This window comes from Macrobrachium nipponense, chromosome 39 (assembly GCF_015104395.2).
Source record: "Macrobrachium nipponense isolate FS-2020 chromosome 39, ASM1510439v2, whole genome shotgun sequence".
Classification (NCBI taxonomy): Eukaryota; Metazoa; Arthropoda; class Malacostraca; order Decapoda; family Palaemonidae; genus Macrobrachium; species Macrobrachium nipponense.
In genome coordinates, this window is record NC_061099.1 from 1,460,493 (window position 1) to 1,480,492 (window position 20,000).

The 20,000-nt window shown below is 37.1% G+C and overlaps 1 protein-coding gene across 15 annotated transcripts in view; it reads right to left on the bottom strand.

The window, feature by feature from the left end:
• LOC135209998 (signal transducer and activator of transcription B-like) overlaps positions 1-20,000 on the bottom strand; it is a 161,767-nt gene that overhangs the window by 28,907 nt on the left and 112,860 nt on the right. For 12 of the 15 annotated variants that reach the window (XM_064242745.1, XM_064242739.1, XM_064242752.1 and 9 more), the window contains one exon: positions 15,119-15,199. The exons of the other annotated variants lie outside the window; for them this stretch is intronic. In XM_064242745.1, the coding sequence (XP_064098815.1) occupies positions 15,119-15,199 (81 nt within the window). The remainder of the gene's footprint in view (positions 1-15,118; positions 15,200-20,000) is intronic. 15 annotated transcript variants of the gene reach the window in all.

Genomic DNA, 20,000 nt, shown 5'->3' on the forward strand with positions numbered 1-20,000 from the left:
TCTTCAGTCACTGAAATATAAATATTTTTCTCTCTATGGTTTTGTTTTATGGGCTCCTTTTATTATATATATTATATATATATATATATATATATATATATATATATATATATATATATATATATATATATATATATATATATATATATAACTAAAATATGTCGATATTCACGATAAAACAGATCCTCTTATTTTCCCCCAAGAAAGTTGCATCTATGGGTGAAGCAGCCAGTCCCTTTCTCCGTCTCATTTTGGAGGATTTATAATGCCTATCTCACACTTTCTCTCTCTCTCTCTCTCTCTCTCTCTCTCTCTCTCTCTCTCTCTCTCTCTCCACTTCAGCAGAGTCATCGTCTAACAGCAGTACGTGTCCGACGGAGAAAAAGGAATGACAGAATCGTCGGCGGTTTTGTCTTCCTGTCTAGGTCTTCACTTTTATTATCATTTTATTATTACTATTTTTCTCTGTAAAATAAAAGTCTTGAGATGTCTTTGCCTGTCTGTCCGCACTTTTTCTGTCCGCTCTCAGAACTTACAAACTACTAAGACTTTATAAAGGGCTGCAAATTGGTATGTTGATCATCCACCCTCCAAATTGCAGCCCTCTAGATTCAGTAGTTTTTATTTCATTTAAGGTTGAAGTTAACCATGATCGTGCGTATGGCATTGTTATAAGATAGGCCACCTTCGGGGCCGTGGCTGATAGTTTCATGGCCAGCAGATAATGCAACATTATACGCATTGTATTATCATCATTATTGTTAATACTGATAAACCCGACTAAATCACTTACCACGAGATTTTGTCAAAACATGTGATGTGTCAATAAAGGCGATTTAGTAAAAACATGCAATTTTGTCAAAAAAAGGCGATTTTGTAAAAAAAAAAAAAAAAAAAAAAAAAAAAAAAGATTGTGTCAAAATGGCGATTTTGTCAAAAATGGCGATTTTGTCAAAAAAAGGTGATTTTGTCAAAAAAGATTGTGCTAAAAATGGCGATTTTGTCAAAACGGGGATCATGTCAAAGAAGGTGATTTTGTCAAAAAAGGCGATTTTGTCAAAAAAAAGGACTATGTCAAAGTAGGTGATTCTGTCAAAAAAGGCGAGTTTGTCAAAAAAAGTGATTTTGTTAAAAAAAAAAAAAAAAAAAAAAAAAAGGCGATTTTGTCTAGAAAGAACAGCAAAACCGAAGCAGGAGTGACTGAGAGCATCTCTCGTGATATCACTCCGGCTCTCGGAGAGAGCATCATCATCGTCATCATCATCTCATCTCTGCGGCCACAGAAATCAGTCGAGAGAGAGAGAGAGAGAGAGAGAGAATCTCCGTGGTAATTAGCTAACAGATGGATGCGACATAAAAGAGATGCCATATCTAATTGCATGGTGGCACGGTGTGTGTGAGTGTGTGTGTGTGTGTGTGTGTGTGTGCGCAAGTGTGTGTGTGTGTGTGTATTCAAGGGTGTATTCAAGACGGTGTACTTTCACGTGGGAATATAATATTCAAGGCCTGTACAAGAGGAACACTATGTGACTCGCTCCTTACGTGATTTGCTTGTAAATTAAATAAATGAAGGTCACTGATCCCTCTCCTAACCAAACACGTACAAGAAAATAACACACACACCAGCTCAGAACATAACACGCACATGCACGTGTTTACAATGCACGTGCGTACAAACGCGCCTGCGCCCAAAACACATACATACACTACATGCGATCTGAAAGGATTTCCGTCACCCATACCTGAGCAGTGTAAGAAGGAGGAGGAGGGAGAGAGAGAGAGAGGAGAGAGGAGGGGCGGGGAGGGGTTGGCGAATGACTCATAAGTAATTAACCTGCGCTCTGGGAGCAAGTCATCCACGATAAAAAAAAGGAAGAAGAAAAAAAGAAAAAAGTATAACCTTTGTACGAAAGGGTCGTTGAAAAATTACACAGAGAGAGAGAGAGAGAGAGAGAGAGAGAGAGAGAGAGAGAATCTGTATCAAAATAACTGTTCCAATGCAGTACTTAACTTCTGTGTGCATGCATATATATATACATGTATATATATACACATATATATACGTACACACACACACACACACATATATATATATATATATAATGTATATGAGAGAGAGAGAGAGAGAGAGAGAGAGAGAGAGAGAGAGAGAGAGAACAATAGTCATTTTGACAATGAATTGAAACATTTTTCCATTACAAAAAATGAGTGTTCGTGTTTACAAAGAAAATACCTTTATCGAAATACAAACTATTCATTGTTTTTTGTTTGTTTTGTTGTTGATGTTGTTGAACATTTGACGTTTAATATCGTTTTCCATCTGTTTTAGAAGCTTTCCTTAACGGGAATGTCTCAAAAACTTATAATACCACCACACCCTAAGATTAATGCTTTCTCTTCTGCGTATTTATCACTTCTTTTAGAGCCAACTCACGTTTTAATCAAGCCTGGGCTACGTAAGGTCACTAGGTGGCGGGGCGTGTCGGCCCGTCCATCAAAAATGCTTAGTTTGCTTAGCCTGAACGGCACCTAATCATTTACGCTGTGCAACAGAAACTGAAGAATTGATGGGAAACAAATTCAATAAAAGGTGAGATGGAAGTACTACAGGTATCTCAGGTTAAACTAAAAGTTAAGTAAATCTTAGTGTAACCAGACCACTGCGCTGACTAACAGCTATCCCGGGGCTGGCCCGAAGGATAAGATATTTTTACCTGGCTAGGAACCAATTGGTTACCTAGCAACGGGACTTACGTACAGCTTATTGTGGGATCCGAACCACTCGACATAGAGAAATTCATTTCTAATCACCAGAAACAAATTCCTCTGACTCCACGTTGGCATAGCGGGGAATCGAACTCGGGATTACCGAATCGGTAGGCGAGCATGTAAACCACTTGTCCAACGAGGAACTCAGGGTTCAACTGCAATAAGTTGTACGTAAAGGGGAAGAGTTTGTAAGCAGGTACTATTGATCAGGTGTACGGTTCAATACGAAGCACTTGTAATAAAGGATAAAGAATGAGTGTCGTGAGAAAGTTTGGGACATGTCTGATACAGAGTCGCGGTAGATTGTGAAGTGTCGGTGACAAACTGTTCTGACTGTCTCCATCTTTTCGATGGTATTTCTTTCCAATCATTATAGCAAGCTTTCTTCAGCCGTTGCTTTTTTTTTATTATTTTTTATTTTCGAGTGAAAAAGCGCTGATAAAAGGTAAGAAAGAGAACAGAACTCTTAGGGACCGAGTCGAAAAATCACTGATGAAAGGGTTAATAAGGTAAGGGAGACGAAAGAAGTCTTCAAGATATACTGCAATATAGAAGTCAGGCCAGAGGCCAAGCACTGGGACCTATGAGGTCATTCAGCGCTGAAACGGAAATTGACAGTAAAAGGTTTGAAAGGTGTGGCAGGAGGACACCCTCAAAGCAGTTGCGCTACGAATCAATTGTTAGGCGATGGTGGAAAGTAAGATGGAAGAAAGAGAACATGCAAGGAGGTTGAGTAAAGGAACGAAAGGAGTTGCAGCTAGGGGCCAAAGGCACGCTGCTATGACCCTTAAGTAATGCCTACAGTGTATGCATGAGGTATAATGACGGCGCTAGCCACCCCCCTCCCCCACGAGGCGCAACATGGAAGAGAGAAAGCAAATAGCATCACTAACTACGAAACAGACACAAAAATCAAACAAGACCATAAAATGGAGCTTATAAAGTGGCTAAGGCCAAAGTTGAAAGTCTGCTTAACAAAGAACTTATGACAGGGTGAGTCGTCAACATTCTCGGAAATGGGTACAACAACAACGTCAAAAGGACTCCGACGACTCAGAAGTCTATTCAATAGGAGGACCATAATGTAAACAGGACACGACAACAGACAGCCAGTACGTCGTGTCCTTTGAATCTCGTATATCTATCTATCTATCTATCTATCTCTCTCTCTCTCTATATATATATATATATATATATATATATATATATATATATATATATATATATGTATATATATATATATATATATATTATATATATATATATATATATATATATACACACACAAATAATCTAAAAAGTTCGATTGTTTAGAAAAAAAATGACATGAAATCTAGAAAAAAAACCTGAAACATAATATAAAAAAAAGCTCGAATATATATGTATACATATATAAAAAAATGGCTCCTCCGCAGAAGTGTATTAAACAGGATGACCTTATGTAAATAAATAAATTGTCTACAAAAAGCTCGTATATCTAGAAAAAAAAAAAAAAAAATAACAAAACACCGAAAAAAAAAAAAAAATCAGGGGACGTGAAAAATCAAGAACCACTAAGGAACCTTGAGGTGAAATATTAGCGTCCTGGCATAAAGGACAAACTCAGAAAAGAAAAGAAAAAACAATGTCATCGAAATTCTAAAGAAAGGAACCGTGACGACCATGGTGACAACGATCAGGTCTATAAGACTTCGTTCGTCACTGCAGATTATTCAATCCGCTATGATGGAAAACCCAAACACATGCAATGATGGGTCGAGTTGGTGGATATAACGGAAGGAATAAAAAATACCTAATAACTTAATTCGGAATTCGGTTAGTTTACCCGAGGGGAATGATGTAGTTTTTGGACCACTACATTGTCGAGACGAAGAGCTGCTCCATGATCATATCACCTGGTGAACTGCCATCGGCTTTCTTTTTTGCGGAATGTTTATAGTCATAATATACTATGATGATCAAGGCGTGCCAATTTAATTACGATGTTTTTCTCTGTTGTTTACAACTTTAAATACATTACGCTTTAAACAAAGTTGGCTGTAGTTAGTATTCCACATCAGCCAGTGCAATTTGACGTCTAGGGCCCAGTCCCGCTTTACGACGCTTACCTGATTGGTGGCTTTATGGATAAGGCCCAATCAAAGTGGGCTGCAAACTCTCCAGTCTCTCTCCGACATGCATTCCTACCTGTATAAACTCCTCGAGAATGAGACCGGAGAGTTTCCAGCCCTTGTGATTGGCCCCTTATCAAGCAGCCAATTCAAGGTGAGCGTCGTAAGGGACTGGCCTAGAACATCCAAATGGTACGGCTTGATTGTGAATCTAGTTAATATAGTTACCTAAAAAAATTAAATAAACAAATCATCAGGGAGCTCATGTTATCAAGGAAAGTAATAAAAATTAAACAAACACAAAAAAAATGGAAATACGCAAGATAAGTGTCCCAGACACAGAAAACTGTCACTCGTCAGAGGGTGTAAACCAAAGAAACATAAAAAAAACAAAAACGAACGGTTCAGTAGAGAACGACACTGAATATGGATATAATAGTGAACGGGGATTATTTGTCACACACCGAAGGAGGAAAAAGAGAGGGAAGAGGAGGGGAGAGAAGGGAAGATACGAAGGAAGGGAGTAGGATAGACTGGAGAGGAAGATTTAGGAATGACACAAGCCCTACGAAGCAAGGGCGCTTTCGGCTTAGGTATGTAAAAGGGCATTAATTATGTAAATCAGCTTAGATGAGAGAGAGAGAGAGAGAGAGAGATTGGATAGGGCAAGAGAATGGCCATACACCAATTAACAATCCCCATTTCATTACACATTTATTAAAAAGAAAAAAAAAACACACACACACAGGGAGAAGAGGATGGCCATACACCGATCAACAATACATACTTGTTCACAAACAAAAAACTACACACACACACACTCACTCAGAGAGAGAGAGAGAGAGAGAGAGAGAGAGAGGGGCTCACCATACAATTTCTTGTGTCCGTTATGAACCAGCCGTATTAGAAATGCCTAATAAGCGAAGTGTTTCTTGGGAAGCCGTAAGAAGCTGAATATTTCCATGTTCTCTCCCTATATATTTATAAGATTTATTCAGGCGTAATATTTAAAACTGCGAACGCTGCTAAACTGTCGAGTTCCTGAGGCTCTAAAATAAGGAACCATGCATTGCTAGGCAATAATCCCTGTACACAGATACAAGCCCATATGTGGGTATATATATATTATATATATATATATATATATATATATATATATCTATATATATGTTATGGGCTATATATCTATATATATATATATATATAATATATATATATTAATAGTATATATATATATTAAAATATTTAAATAAAATAAATATAATAATAAATATAATTATATAATATATTATTAAATATATATATTAATACGTGTATACTATATATGACCCCATATATATTTATATATAAATGATATATATATATATATATATTATATATATATATATATATATATATATAATATATATATAATATATACACACATACACACACACACACACACACACACACACACACACACACATATATATATATAATATATATATACTATATATATAATATATATATATATATATGCAGTAATCCTCAAGGCGTGTAGATACTACAAAAAAATAAGTGAAATAAATAGTTTAATTCCCAAGGCAATTCAAGGCATACGATTCCAAAGTTAAAACTGTGATAAAGATCTCTCTCTCTCTCTCTCTCTCTCCCCGTCCTACGGACCGTTAATCTGCTGTCAAAACGAGGACACGGACTTCCGGACGAGTTCCGGATATTTCACGGACTGCATTGCGCACTCCTCTGCGTCTAATGTTGATGTTTAACTCGTAACGAGTCGTTTCTCTAACGAGAAAGGACATGCTAGAGTTTAATTATTTCAAGTAGTTCATTGTAAAAAAATAAAAAAAAAAAAAAAAAAAAAATAAAAACTTAGGTTGGAATGAATGGTCCGCCAACTTTTGTTAGAACTGTTAACCGAACCGCCTTCGTAAAATGTGTTGAATAAGATGTTTACTCGATGTTTTCACACGATTTTAGATTTATTTGTGGGTGAGTATTTTTCTAAATAAATAACCAACCACACAGCAATGATGCAACAACAATATTACTTGCAAGCCAGTTCAACTTTGTTAATAACTACAGACGGATCACGGTTTGGATAGTCTAGACCAAAGCATTCTAGAATCACAATAAATCATATTATAGTTCCTTATTTTCACGGTCGGAATTAAAATAAATATCTAAAAGATCAAATGCTTTGCCCACAATGAACACATAACACATTTCCCCACGGACTATGTTCTTTCAGATTAAAAACTATTATTCTATAGTAACGGATTAACTAATAAGCGTCCTGGAATTATACAGTGAGGCGTTGTTGACATCATAACTACTCCTGCCACAACATTATGAAAAACACTATTAAAACACGTAAATTTATATCATCCAAAGGAAAGTTAACATTTCACGTTAACTTTATCGAATTTAAAAATTTTCCCGCCAACTTCACAGTCGAAATTTCCCGCCAACCTCATCGAGTTTAAATTTCCCGCCAACTTCATCGAGTTTAAATTTCCCGCCAACCTCATCGAGTTTAAATTTCCCGCCAACTTCATCGAGTTTAAATTTCCCGCCAACTTCATCGAGTTTAAATTTCCCGCCAATTTCACAGAATTAGAATTTCCCGCCAATTCCTCCGACATGCAAGCAACACCAACTAACCTTGACCAACACAGTGGAGGAGTGGTATCCGTCCCTCTCTTCGGCGATGGGACTTGGAACGCGGACTCTAAACCTGAGAAGTCCCCGGGAGTTGAATAGAGGACGCATGTAAGCGGCCTAAATGCAGGCGCACGAAGGATGCTTCGAGGGCAGGTAGCAGGGAAGTATCACCAGTGTGTCCTTTGCTCTCAGGAGTCTGTTCATGTGATGCCAAAACGTGAAGTCGGTAGACACGAAAAATCAGGAACTGTGGGTACTATTCACAATAGATGCGCTGATGTCTTATGGTCAAAGTGGAAGTAAACTATATAAGGAACTCTGACTCACAATCCTTCTCTGTTGATACTTGATTGACTGAAGTGGGAATTTGAGAAATAGTTCAAAATGGCAGTGGTAGCTTCGGTAGTCTTTTGGTTCCGTTTGATGGTCCAATACTTCTTCGAAACAGATGCGACTTGTGAACTTTGACAGTGCACTCTTCTAGCTTGGTATTCTCTCAAGTCTCTTTCTCTTTCTTATGCTCCCTCGATGTCTTGCAGACGAGTTCTGTCCTTGAATACACTGTAGCGGTAGTCAGGCAACTCCTGCCAAATCAAGGAGGGCAATGGACGACGTTCAAAATGAAGAGTTATCTTTGGTTACTGAGATGTGTGGCCCCTGGAATGACCTGGTCTCCGCTGGAAGCGTCAGTTGAACGTCTCGGCGGACAATCGACCACTGCGCTGTCCTCCAGAAGACGGGGAATCTAAGACAGAACGAGGAGCGTCCTACCAAAAAATCCCTTTCGTAGATATCCTTCAGAGGAGCCTCTAAGTATCCAAATAACTTTCACCTTCTCTTGTGTATCTTTCGTGCAGTTCGAAAGCTCGTTGTAGTCCTGAACAGCAGAACTTTCCGATATATCTCCCTCCCGTATGTCTCGTTTGAAAAGTCTGGACTCGAATGAGCACCAAAGGACCTCCAGCAAACGACGTAGACTACCAGAGGCGGTGAGTCAGAGAATGATCAGGTAACACCAGGAAGGGCCCCGCGTAAGCGCTGCACTCTCTTCAAACTCACATGTTTTCCGATGCACAAGGCACTGTCTTGACGTCTGTACCACCAGGCCAACCCACTGGGCCAAGCCTCCCCCAAGCAGAGAGACACAAACATCCTCACCGCCCCCCCACCAAGTCTTATCCACAAATGGAAGAAGCCAAATGATAAACAGGATGGTAGGGTGTAATCGCTGTCCACTGAAAGAAAGGCCAGTGATACCAAACATTCATAACAATTCACAGGCCAGTAATCTTTAAAAAGGGACCTGTGTGATAAAAAAAAAACAATTAAAATCTTCCTGAGGAAAACATATAACCACTGGCACCCAATGCCAAATACATCGTGACTATATTCGATGCTGCAGAGAGAGAGAGAGAGATAGAGAGAGAGAGAGAAAAAAAAATGAGGAACTACCATAAATGGTAGTTCCCTGCACTTGACAGGCATCAGCACAGGGAGCGCCTGAGAGCCAACAGCTCCGTCACAAGTTTCCTTACCGCCACACCTGATAGATAGTCCCTGAAACAACATTCCTCCTTTCCTTCACCTCCCAACCAACCCCCTGATCAAAGACGATACCCTTCACACCATGTCAAACCGTTAATCGAAGATTCCCACTCTCTAGAACTCTTACAATCATCTGCTTCTCAACCTGTTGGCTTTGCCATCTGGTTCCGAAAAACGGCTTCATTTTCTGCTGAATTTGCTGCGTCCGCCGACCACGTTTGCTTAAGAGTGGCTGGACACGTGAGTCCGACGACCTCGCAAAGCCTTTCCACGCGCGAAATAGCCACCGGTCGTGTGCGTCTCTTTTGGGTCATTTCCTTGCAACTTTCGCAAATATTGAAATTCAAGGCTAACTGGAAAATGGCTGTATACAGGAGGGACAGTGTGTGTGTGTGTGTGTGTGTGTGTGTGTGTGTGTGTGTGGCCACAACAGAATTAGCGGACAGTTAAGGGTACATGAAGTCTGTGCATAAAATTTTCAAACAGGTGGACAGGGTGTTGCTGATCTACCACAAAATCAACAAGTATGTCACCTTACAGATAAATATCTCATGACCTGATAATAAGTTACTAATTTTAGACCCTCTCAGCGAATCGCTTACAGAGCACACCCTGCTTAGCAATTATTGTGTATAGAAAGATAAAAAGTAAAATTGTAGATTTAAATAGGACACAGGTACGACTGAAAATACATCTTTACGGCTTAACACACGAAATCCCCAAAATTACCAGAAACCCCATACTGTCAAAAAGGGGTTCCTAAGGTGCCATAATGGTGGCCATTGAAAGGAAGCAAAAATAAATAAATAAATAAATAAAAATAAACCATTTAAAAAAAGGGGTTCCTGAAGGTGCCATAATGGCGTCCGATGAATGAAAGCAAAAATAAAACAAGCAAAAATAAACCATTTAAAGCCTGACAAAAGAAATTCACAAAATTACCAGGAACCCCATTCTGTCGAAAAGGGGTTCCTAAAGGTGCCATAATGGTGCCCATTGAAAGGAACCAAAAATTAAAAAAAGCAGAAATAAACCATTTAAAGCCTAACATGAAATCCATAAAATTACCAAGAACCAAATACTGTCAAAAAGAGGTTCCTGATGGTGCCATAATGGCGCCAGTTGAAAGAAAGCAAAAATAAAAGCAGTAAAAATAAACCATTTAAAGCCAAAAATAAAAGAAGCAAAAATAAACCATTTAATGCCAAAAAATGAAGGTAGCAAAAATAAACCACTAAAAGCCTAACACACGAAAACCATAAAAATACCAGGAACCCCATACTGTCAAAAAGGAGTTCCCGAACGTGCCACAGTGACGTCCACGGACTAGCGACCGATAAAAAAAAAAGTGAGCACGTGCTAAGCTTAACGCACGACAGAAAATACTTATGTAAAAGGAGGCAGCAGAAGTCGAAACACCAGGAAAACCTCATCTCCTTTTTCTCACTTCCTAATGATCAGGGGTTCTATTTTTTTTCCTTCCTCTATTGCTCTCCTTCTCTTTTAAAAGGAAGACTGTTGACATTTAATTTTTTTTTACTGTTTTTATAATGGTTTGTATTGTTTTGTTTGTTTGTATGGTGTTTTTACGTTGCATGGAGCCAGAGGTTATTCAGCAATGGGACCAACGGCTTTACGTGATTTCCGAACCACGTCGAGAGTGAATCTCTATCACCAGAAATACACATCTCTGACACGTCAATGGAATGCCCGAGAATCTAACTCGCGGCCACCGAGGTGGCAAGTCAAGACCATACCGATCACCCCACTGAGGCGTGTTTTTATAATGGTAATCCGTGAGGAAGACGAAGATGAGAAGCATCATAGATTACTTTTTTTTATCCTCACATGATTAATGTGGCCAATATAACCCTTATTATTATTATTATTATTATTATTATTATTATTATTATTATTATTATTATTATTATTATTATTATTATTATTATTATTATTATTATCACAGTCACGCTTTCATTAGCGTATGATTAACGAGGCAAATTTAAACATTATTATTATTATTATTATTATTATTATTATTATTATTATTATTATTATTATTATTATAGTCACGCCTTTATGAGCTTATTAAGCTACAAACTTCTCTGCTATTCTACGCGTTTTCGAATTAACCAAAGGCCAAAGTCGCTGTCATGATAAGAATACCTGACGAGCGTTCCTTCACAGACCTTGCACTATCAGTTTAGAATATCAAAATATAATAATTCCTCCACTAAGATAAACTTACTCTTACCCAGAGTATGACTTTAAACAGACTAAGGTTAATCGTTGCTGAGAGAGAGAGAGAGAGAGAGAGAGAGAGAGAGAGAGAGAGAGAGAGAGAGAGAGAATGGTAATTAGATCAAGTTAAAACAACGGGTCGGTTGAAATCCATATATAGTAACGATGGTTCATGTCTCTACATTCAATAAATATAAATACTATATATATATATGGTTATATGTGTGTGTATGTTTAAACACACACACACACACACACACACACATATATATATATATATATATATATATATATATATATATATATATATGTGTGTGTATGTGTGTGTGTGTGTGTGTGTGTGTGTGTGTGTGAAAAGCCTTTTACAATCTAAGAGCTTACGGAAGCAGTCCATATCTCAGTCAGACTTCAAACACCTACTACATTACATCTCCGTCTCTAAGCATATACTACCAAAGTCCTTAAAATTAATTCTGACTTATTCATACCAAAGACAGAAAAGTCCCAAAGTAAAATTCGTCCGTTTACAGACAATAAAACCAAATACATAAATAAAAAAAGAATGAATAAAAGTCGACCTCCACTACAGTACAACCTTCGTTATATAAATAACACACGTTTACACGAACCGGTCATCGTCCTAGAGAGAGAGAGAGAGAGAGAGAGAGAGGAAGTTCCTCAGACTGAATGTCTTCCGGCAGCATCAAAGGGAGGTGAATTGACCTACTTTCCTTTATTATTATTATTATTATTATTATTATTATTATTATTATTATTATATATTATTTTATTATTTCTGTCTATTCAGTAGCAGTATTATAATTTGTTAGTAATATTACCAAGCGTCACTTATTCACGTCCCATTGATCCACTGCTGTAACTGAAACCTGCGCGAACTTAAGAAACTCAGTGAACGACAAAGCTCCACGAATTACCGTTACCCTGGCGCATTTTACCCATAGGGCTTACTCGTTGCCGCGGTACCCGAACCTCCATTCATTTCCTTGTCCAGGCTTCGGTGTCTATGTTATACCTTCCCAAGGGAATGAGTTTTGAAAAACCGAGTTTGATCACAATGTTTAGGGAGTATTATGTCTTTAATTTCTGTCAGAACTTACAACATTAATTATAACAAAAATTTTAATTTTCATGGATTATATTTCAGAAATTTTAAATAATAATAATAATAATAAAATAATAATAATGATAATAATAATAATAATAATAATAATAATAATAATAATAATAATAATAATAATAATAATATTTACAACGGAATATTATCACAAAATTCAATTTCCATGGAGTTATATTTCAGATACTCTTAATATAATAATAATAATAATAATAATAATAATAATAATAATAATAATAATAACAACAGCACTCTTGACGCAAATATAACAACATAGTTAACGGAAATTAACAATCACTTGACCAACCGAAAGAAATTTCCACCGCTCTCAGACGTCGTAGTCATTCCAAATATCAGGTAAAAATTCATAACGCTGCTCATTTTCTCTAAAAAAAAAAAGGTGGGGGGGGGAGAGGATTTAAATGACAGCAATACTATTATAAAGCTTCTTAAGATGATCTAATAAGTCTCTCTCTCTCTCTCTCTCTCTTCTCTCTCTCTCTCTCTCTCTCTTCGTTTATCGTTTACAATTTGTTAAATAAATAAGTCGATTTTCCTTTTCCCTACGCTAAGGGCCACATTCATTTAGAAGCCATTTTCCTCTATCGTGTATACTCGCAAATTCAACCGTATAAAAACCTTACAATTTTGTCTAACCTTTGTCAACAAAAACATTCTTACTAACCTTAGCAACAACTCTAAAATCACACCCCTTTCGTTGGATAAAAATAGTGTGACTTAGAAGCTTTCCACGGCTTCTCCTTCTCAGCTCTATATCACGCCACTGAGCATGAAGAAAGGACAAGGCTATAATTATTCGGGGTCACCTCATGTTCTGTTGACACCAAGGTATAGAGAATACTTATTCTATAGACCTTGGTTGACACAGGCGCCGCCGCCAGCCTTTCTCGAGAATCTCCTTCCACATACCATCAATTTTTCAAGATTTCTAGACTCCATTTCAATAAATTCCTTTGCGCGTTTCATTCAGTCCTTCAGTTTCCTTTTTTATTCCGAACTTTTTCCTGTTTTCGCTTACTCGGGTAGTAAGCATACAAACTACCTTGTTGTTGTTGTGAGGGGGGGGGGGGGGGGGGTTACGAAAGGTCAATGGAAGGGCATAAAAAATGTCTGAAAAAGTGCTTCGCGCTGAGTTAAAGACAGAGGAATTTTATGGTAGGATATTTATGATTTATTTATTAGAATGAAAATGTAAAAGAAATAAATGATGTGCATGTTAAAACTGTACAGAAAATTATTTCAAATGAAATATAGGACGTTTATCTTAATTTTCGTTGGTGAAACAACGCTCTATTTGACCGTAGACTTTAGCATGTGTCCCGAGTAAGCTGGAGGTCGAATCACGCCTTGTTTGTCTAATATCTATACTATATCTTCAAACTCCCTAGATCTATATTAAATTATTTATACTCTTGTCGATGCATTCCACCAAATTCGTCATTGCTTCTCTTAAACGTAATCCTCAATATATAGCAAAACTCTCTTGACTCTTCCACAACTCAAGTGTCATCAACATCCGCATGTTGTTAAGCACTTGCGAAACCAGGTGTGATCCGATCTCCAGCTTACTCGGGGGCACGTGCTAAAATCTACGGTCAAACAGAGAGTTGTTTCACCAAAGAAAATTAAAATATGCTATATTTCATCAGAAATCATTTATCTGTACTGTTTAACATGAACATTATTTTTTTTTCACCTTTTTCTGACCTTTTTAAGCTTTCCTACCCCCAACAAGAACAACAAAAACAACAACAAAGTAGTCTGTAGGCTTAATCCCTGAGTCAGCGAAAATGCCACGTTTTATAAACCATAAACAAACAACGGAAAACGGTTTCCTTTTACAAAATACCAAGGATACCAACTTTTTTTTTCTTTTTATAAAATCTGGTAAATACTGAACACCGGAATTCCTGTGCTGTCTAGATTCACCAGTATATAAAAAATATATCAAGAATATCTCAGCTTACCACACCATGAATTGGCGATAAATGACATTTGATAATCCATAACATACACGTGCCTTCATGAAAACAGCACTGAAGTCAAATGCATGAATATGTCATATTTTATATCATCATGAAAGTCAAGTCTCCTTAACTAAATTAACACATAGTATGCAACATACTTGAAGACTGCATGACCAAACATATACAGTGTCCAAGCTTTGTTTATCAACTAATGCTACCAGACATCACACAGTGAATGGAGACTAATATGTAACTAACAAAGGTAAGAACGAACATTTACATTATGCAATGACATAATCTATTGGAAAGCAAGGATACACACCGTCCTAAATATGTCATTGTCATAGTGTCATATGGCAAGGTAACTAGTGCAAGTTCCTGTAATATAATATGAACTGTAGGCATTTAAGTATAAGATCTAAACATTGTCAAACAATGTTTAATATGACTAAACCATTTAAAATATTACAGTAAATTAAAGGCTAAAATCAACCACTACTTAACCTCGACTTTGAAGCCTAAATGAGCCCCACTACATGTGCTGAGAGTAGTGAGCCCTGAGGAATAAAATCTATTTTATCTATCGCGAGAGGAGTACCACAATCTCTCGGACTAATCTCAAATAAAAGAGAGAACAAGCAAAAGTTGTTGAAAACTTTTCCGACCTGCAGGTTGGGGCTATTCTTCATGAAGGATCTCTGTCGGGTCAAACCATTCGTCACCTGGAGTAATCCTCCGTCGTCGCTCTGCAAATCAAAATCAATTCGACCCACATCCTTAGAAAGCATCAAGGTGAACACGTATGGTACTGCCAAAGCATGAAGGATACCTACAGTGTTTTATTCTGTTGTAAGATTTAAGCCCCTCCCATGTCATGACTCACCTCCAGTGTTTTACTCAGAGTTAAGATATAAGCCCCACCCCCTTTCATGACTTAGTTGCCAGATGTTTCTAAACATGAGCCAGGTGGAATAACACTAACTGTGTATTCAAGATGAGAGGTGGGTGTCCAAGACATAGTTTTAAACAGAAATTAGAGTTGTTTAGAAGATATGTAATGTCAGATGAATATTTCAATAAGGGAATGTTGTGGAATCTCTAGAATATTCCAAAGTACTAAAACACCTGAAACTTATTAAATGTGGAAAAGCCTAGATTACTAAAGCTTTAAAAATTGTGTTACTGTATTTTGGATTTGTACAATAATTCATTTTGTATTTAATGAGGAAGGTACTTCATGCTTTGTTTACACAAATAATATTATGTTTTTATTTACGCTAATATTTAAAAATTTCTGATCAAGTAATCAAGAGTTAAAATTATTACTACAGAAATGTGAATTTAAATCAATAACGGTAAGCATTAACATTACTGGAAAATAAAGCATTTCGAATTTAAATATGAGAATACACTTGGCATTACAAAACATCTTTTGGAATAAAAAAAAATCACAGAAATAACAAGTTTTAAGTCAAGGCGAATAATCTTATCGTATACCAATGCACACAAGAGGCACATTTATATCAATAGCTATGCTCTAGCATTAAGCTTAACATGCAAATGATAATATGTATATATATAATATATATATATATATATATATACATACGTATAAATATACAAGATCAAAATACGAAAGCAAACGCCATATTTGCCTTTTAGTTATTGGCTTAATCTTTCCCAAACACACAGCCAAAGCAAGCCACATGACTTCGTGCCTGTTCTTTTATTTATGTCGTGCACGTGTCCGTAAGTCACCTTGTAACAGTTCGTTCTTCGTTTGCATGTATAGATAGGTTCAACTAAAAGCAATGCTGGCTGCATACAGTACGACTGGTATATCCTGGGAGATTTGTCGACAAGATGCGCTGTTTTGAATATGGTGTCATTAAAACTTTCTACATTATATATATATATGTGTGAGTGTATGGATGTATTTGTAATAGCAACAATTCCCTCTTAAATTCCCGAATTCTTTTCGCTTTCTTAGATACGCCCGTTACTACAAAGCCTTAAGATCCACGTGCAAGAAATATGAAGAAATGATGAGGTCCGGTAGTGGGTTCGTATATACATATCCATACATGAACCGCTCCTCTAGGAAGACAAAATGCACATCTCCTTTAATACTTTATTTGTAGTGAGATGGAAGAAAAAATCTCCTCGGCTGCATCTCGAATCCCTCTGACCACAGAAAAATCTGAATGCTTCGATACTTAAGCCAAACTATTACCTAGCGTAACTGGGAGAGTAAATACGTATAATTGTATGAAGCATTATATTTCTGAGCCTCACAGCACCCAATCCAAGTAACATTACCCACTGTGACTCTATTTCGAGAGGTGAGGGTTAATTAACCATTAGAACAGGAGACTGAACCAGACTCAACCTCTATAAGAAAATCATTCAAAATTTACCCCGAGGCAGAAACACTAGTTAGTTATTCTGTCAATTAAAACTACCATTATCCTATTGTTTCTGTCTCGAGGTAATTTTTTTTTATTGATTTTCTCATAGAAGTTGACTAAACGAGTATTACCGGAACGTGGGAAAATGCAATCTCTATGAACAAGTACAAAAAATAAGAATACAAAAAAGACACAGAAATACCTGTGACGGACTACAAACACTCTCGAGGAGGACGCACATTTGAAAACATAGTATGGAAAGGCAAGACAGATATTCTCCCATATGTGTCTATAGTAGATTCACATCAATCTTGTATTTGATGTCTAGGCCCGTCCCTTACGACGCTCTTGATTGGCTGTTGGTAAGCCAATCACAGAGCTGGGAACTCTGTCTCTCTCGAGAGAGTTCACACGGGCAGGATGTACGTTCCACCTCTCCTGAGGGATACATCTTTCAAATGTATCCCTCAGGAGAAGTGGAACGTACATCCTGCCCGTGTGAACTCTCGAGAGAGACTGAGAGTTCCCAGCTCTGTGATTGGCTTATCAACAGCCAATCAAAAGCGTCGTAAGGGACGGGCCTAGACCTCAAATGCACGGTTGATGTGAATCTACTTTAGCTCGGCAAAGCGTCACGCGTTTGACGACCATTAATTAACTTCTACGGCTTACTGCTAATGGGGTCATTAGGCCGAGTAATGAGGTCCCAAGTTGCATTGCCAAAACCATCACCGGGTTCTTTAAACTTAGTAGGAGGAGGAGGAGGAGGAGGAGGAGGTGGAGGAGGAGGAGATGATGATCCGGGACACACGCGAATCTCATTCGCCACAGCTCGGACGTTCGTTAAATCCACTTTCGACACTAAAACTAGATTACTAATATCGGCCTCATTTTTTGTCTAAAAGTCCCTATAACGTACTAAACGGTATGTAGCCTAGACACGTTGAATGTCTAACGGATGTGCGATAACCTAAATACGTTTTATAAGGCCACTGGCCTTGAATTACTTGTTAATACTCACTAACAAAAGGTGGAGCTCCAGACGGTGTTAATAATTTTGGTTTTGTTCAGCGTTCTGGGATTACCACTGGTAGCCGCATGGCTACCACCCACAGTCAGTTAATTACCAGTGATGATTGATTGAGTCATAGTACGTGAGGTTTATATATAGATGCAAATATATATATAAACCTCACGTTCTATAACTCAATCAATCATTAACGGTAATTAACTGACTGTGTTTATATATATTGTCTGGGTGACCCGCATACATACAACATACATACATACTACATACATACATACACACACACACACACATACACACACACACACACACACACACATATATATATATATATATTATATATCTATATATATATATATATGAATGAGGCTGGTACTTCCTAGACTTCAATCTAAAATCTTTGGAGAAAACTATCAAAAATAGGTGCTAACTAGATAATAATAATAATAATAATAATAATAATAATAATAATAATAATATTAGTAGGGAAAAACTCTCTATCACGAGAGTATATATAAAGTTCTAAAGGGTCCACAATAAACAAAGCGTAAAAAGTCCATGTATAAATTATACACGGACTTTTTACACTTTGTATTATTGTGGACCCTTTAGAACGAAATAATAATAATAATAAATTTTTCTCGATTATAAATTCACTCAAATATCCAGTTTACCCTACACATTTTTCGCCTTTGTCAATGGACGAACAAAAATGGGAACTATATAGATAACAAAACGTAAGCTGAACGATCCTCCGTGACAAAGGAAATTATATAAAAAGAATATGATTGCAAGTCATTATTTTTTTTACTCCTGGCTAACAGTTACCTGTGGATGTATAAATCAAACACAAAAACCACAGGAATTTTGGGAGACAATGGTGACCTGTTTGAACTTCATTACAAAATTTAACTAGCCAATACGATTTTCAATACGAATCGTCTCATTTGTATCATATCTTCAATTCGTTCTGAATGAATAGTGGTAAGACGGTAAGTGGAGAAAAGTTCCAGTTTCTACAGAAGTTTCTACAAGTGGAGAATAGTTCCAGTTTCTACAGAAGTTTCTACAAGTGGAGAATAGTTCCAGTTTCTACACAAGTTTCTACAAGTGGAGAATAGTTCCAGTTTCTACACAAGTTTCTACAAGTGGAGAAAAGTTCCAGTTTCTACAGAAGTTTCTACAAGTGGAGAATAGTTCCAGTTTCTACACAAGTTTCTACAAGTGGAGAATAGTTCCAGTTTCTACACAAGTTTCTACAAGTGGAGAATAGTTCCAGTTTCTACACAAGTTTCTACAAGTGGAGAATAGTTCCAGTTTCTACAGAAGTTTCTACAAGTGGAGAATAGTTCCAGTTTCTACACAAGTTTCAACAAGTGGAGAATAGTTCCAGTTTCTACACAAGTTTCTACAAGTGGAGAAAAGCTCTAGTTTCTACAAAAGTTTTTACAACTGGTGAATAAGTTCCAGTTTTTACAAAAGATTCTATAAGTGGAGAATAGTTCCTGCTTCTACAGAAGTTTCTACAAGTGGGGAAACGTTCCAGTTTCTACAGAAGTTTCTACATGTGGCGAAAAGTTCCAGTTTCTACAAAAGTTTTTACAAATGGGGAATAAGTTCCAGTTTCTACAAAAGATTCTACAAGTGGAGAAAAGTTCCAATTTCTACAAAAGTTTCTACAAGTGGAGAATAGTTCCAGTTTCTACAGAAGTTTCTACATGTGGCGAAAAGTTCCAGTTTCTACAAAAGTTTCCACATATGTGTATTGTAACAACAGGAAGTATGCAGCTTTCGTCTTGAAACAGATGCACAGTGAGATACTTAAAACGAAGTCAGAAGAGGGAGCGGTCAAACAAATTTGCATTCTGTTACCTGACGTCATTCCCTGGCGATTTTCCAGCAGTTAACGAAGACCAATCACTAATCCGGCCTTAGCTTGACGAACTGATGTAAGCCATTTTTTCCACCCATTTCTAGAAAATCGGCTCCATAGACTTTCATAAATTCACAGTTCTTATCAGCACGTCTTTCGAGGACAATTGGTCACCAAGGTCTTGAAATTACTCAGAGCTTCTAATTAGTTCGTCTTCTAAGGAAATTTGGTTTGAAAAG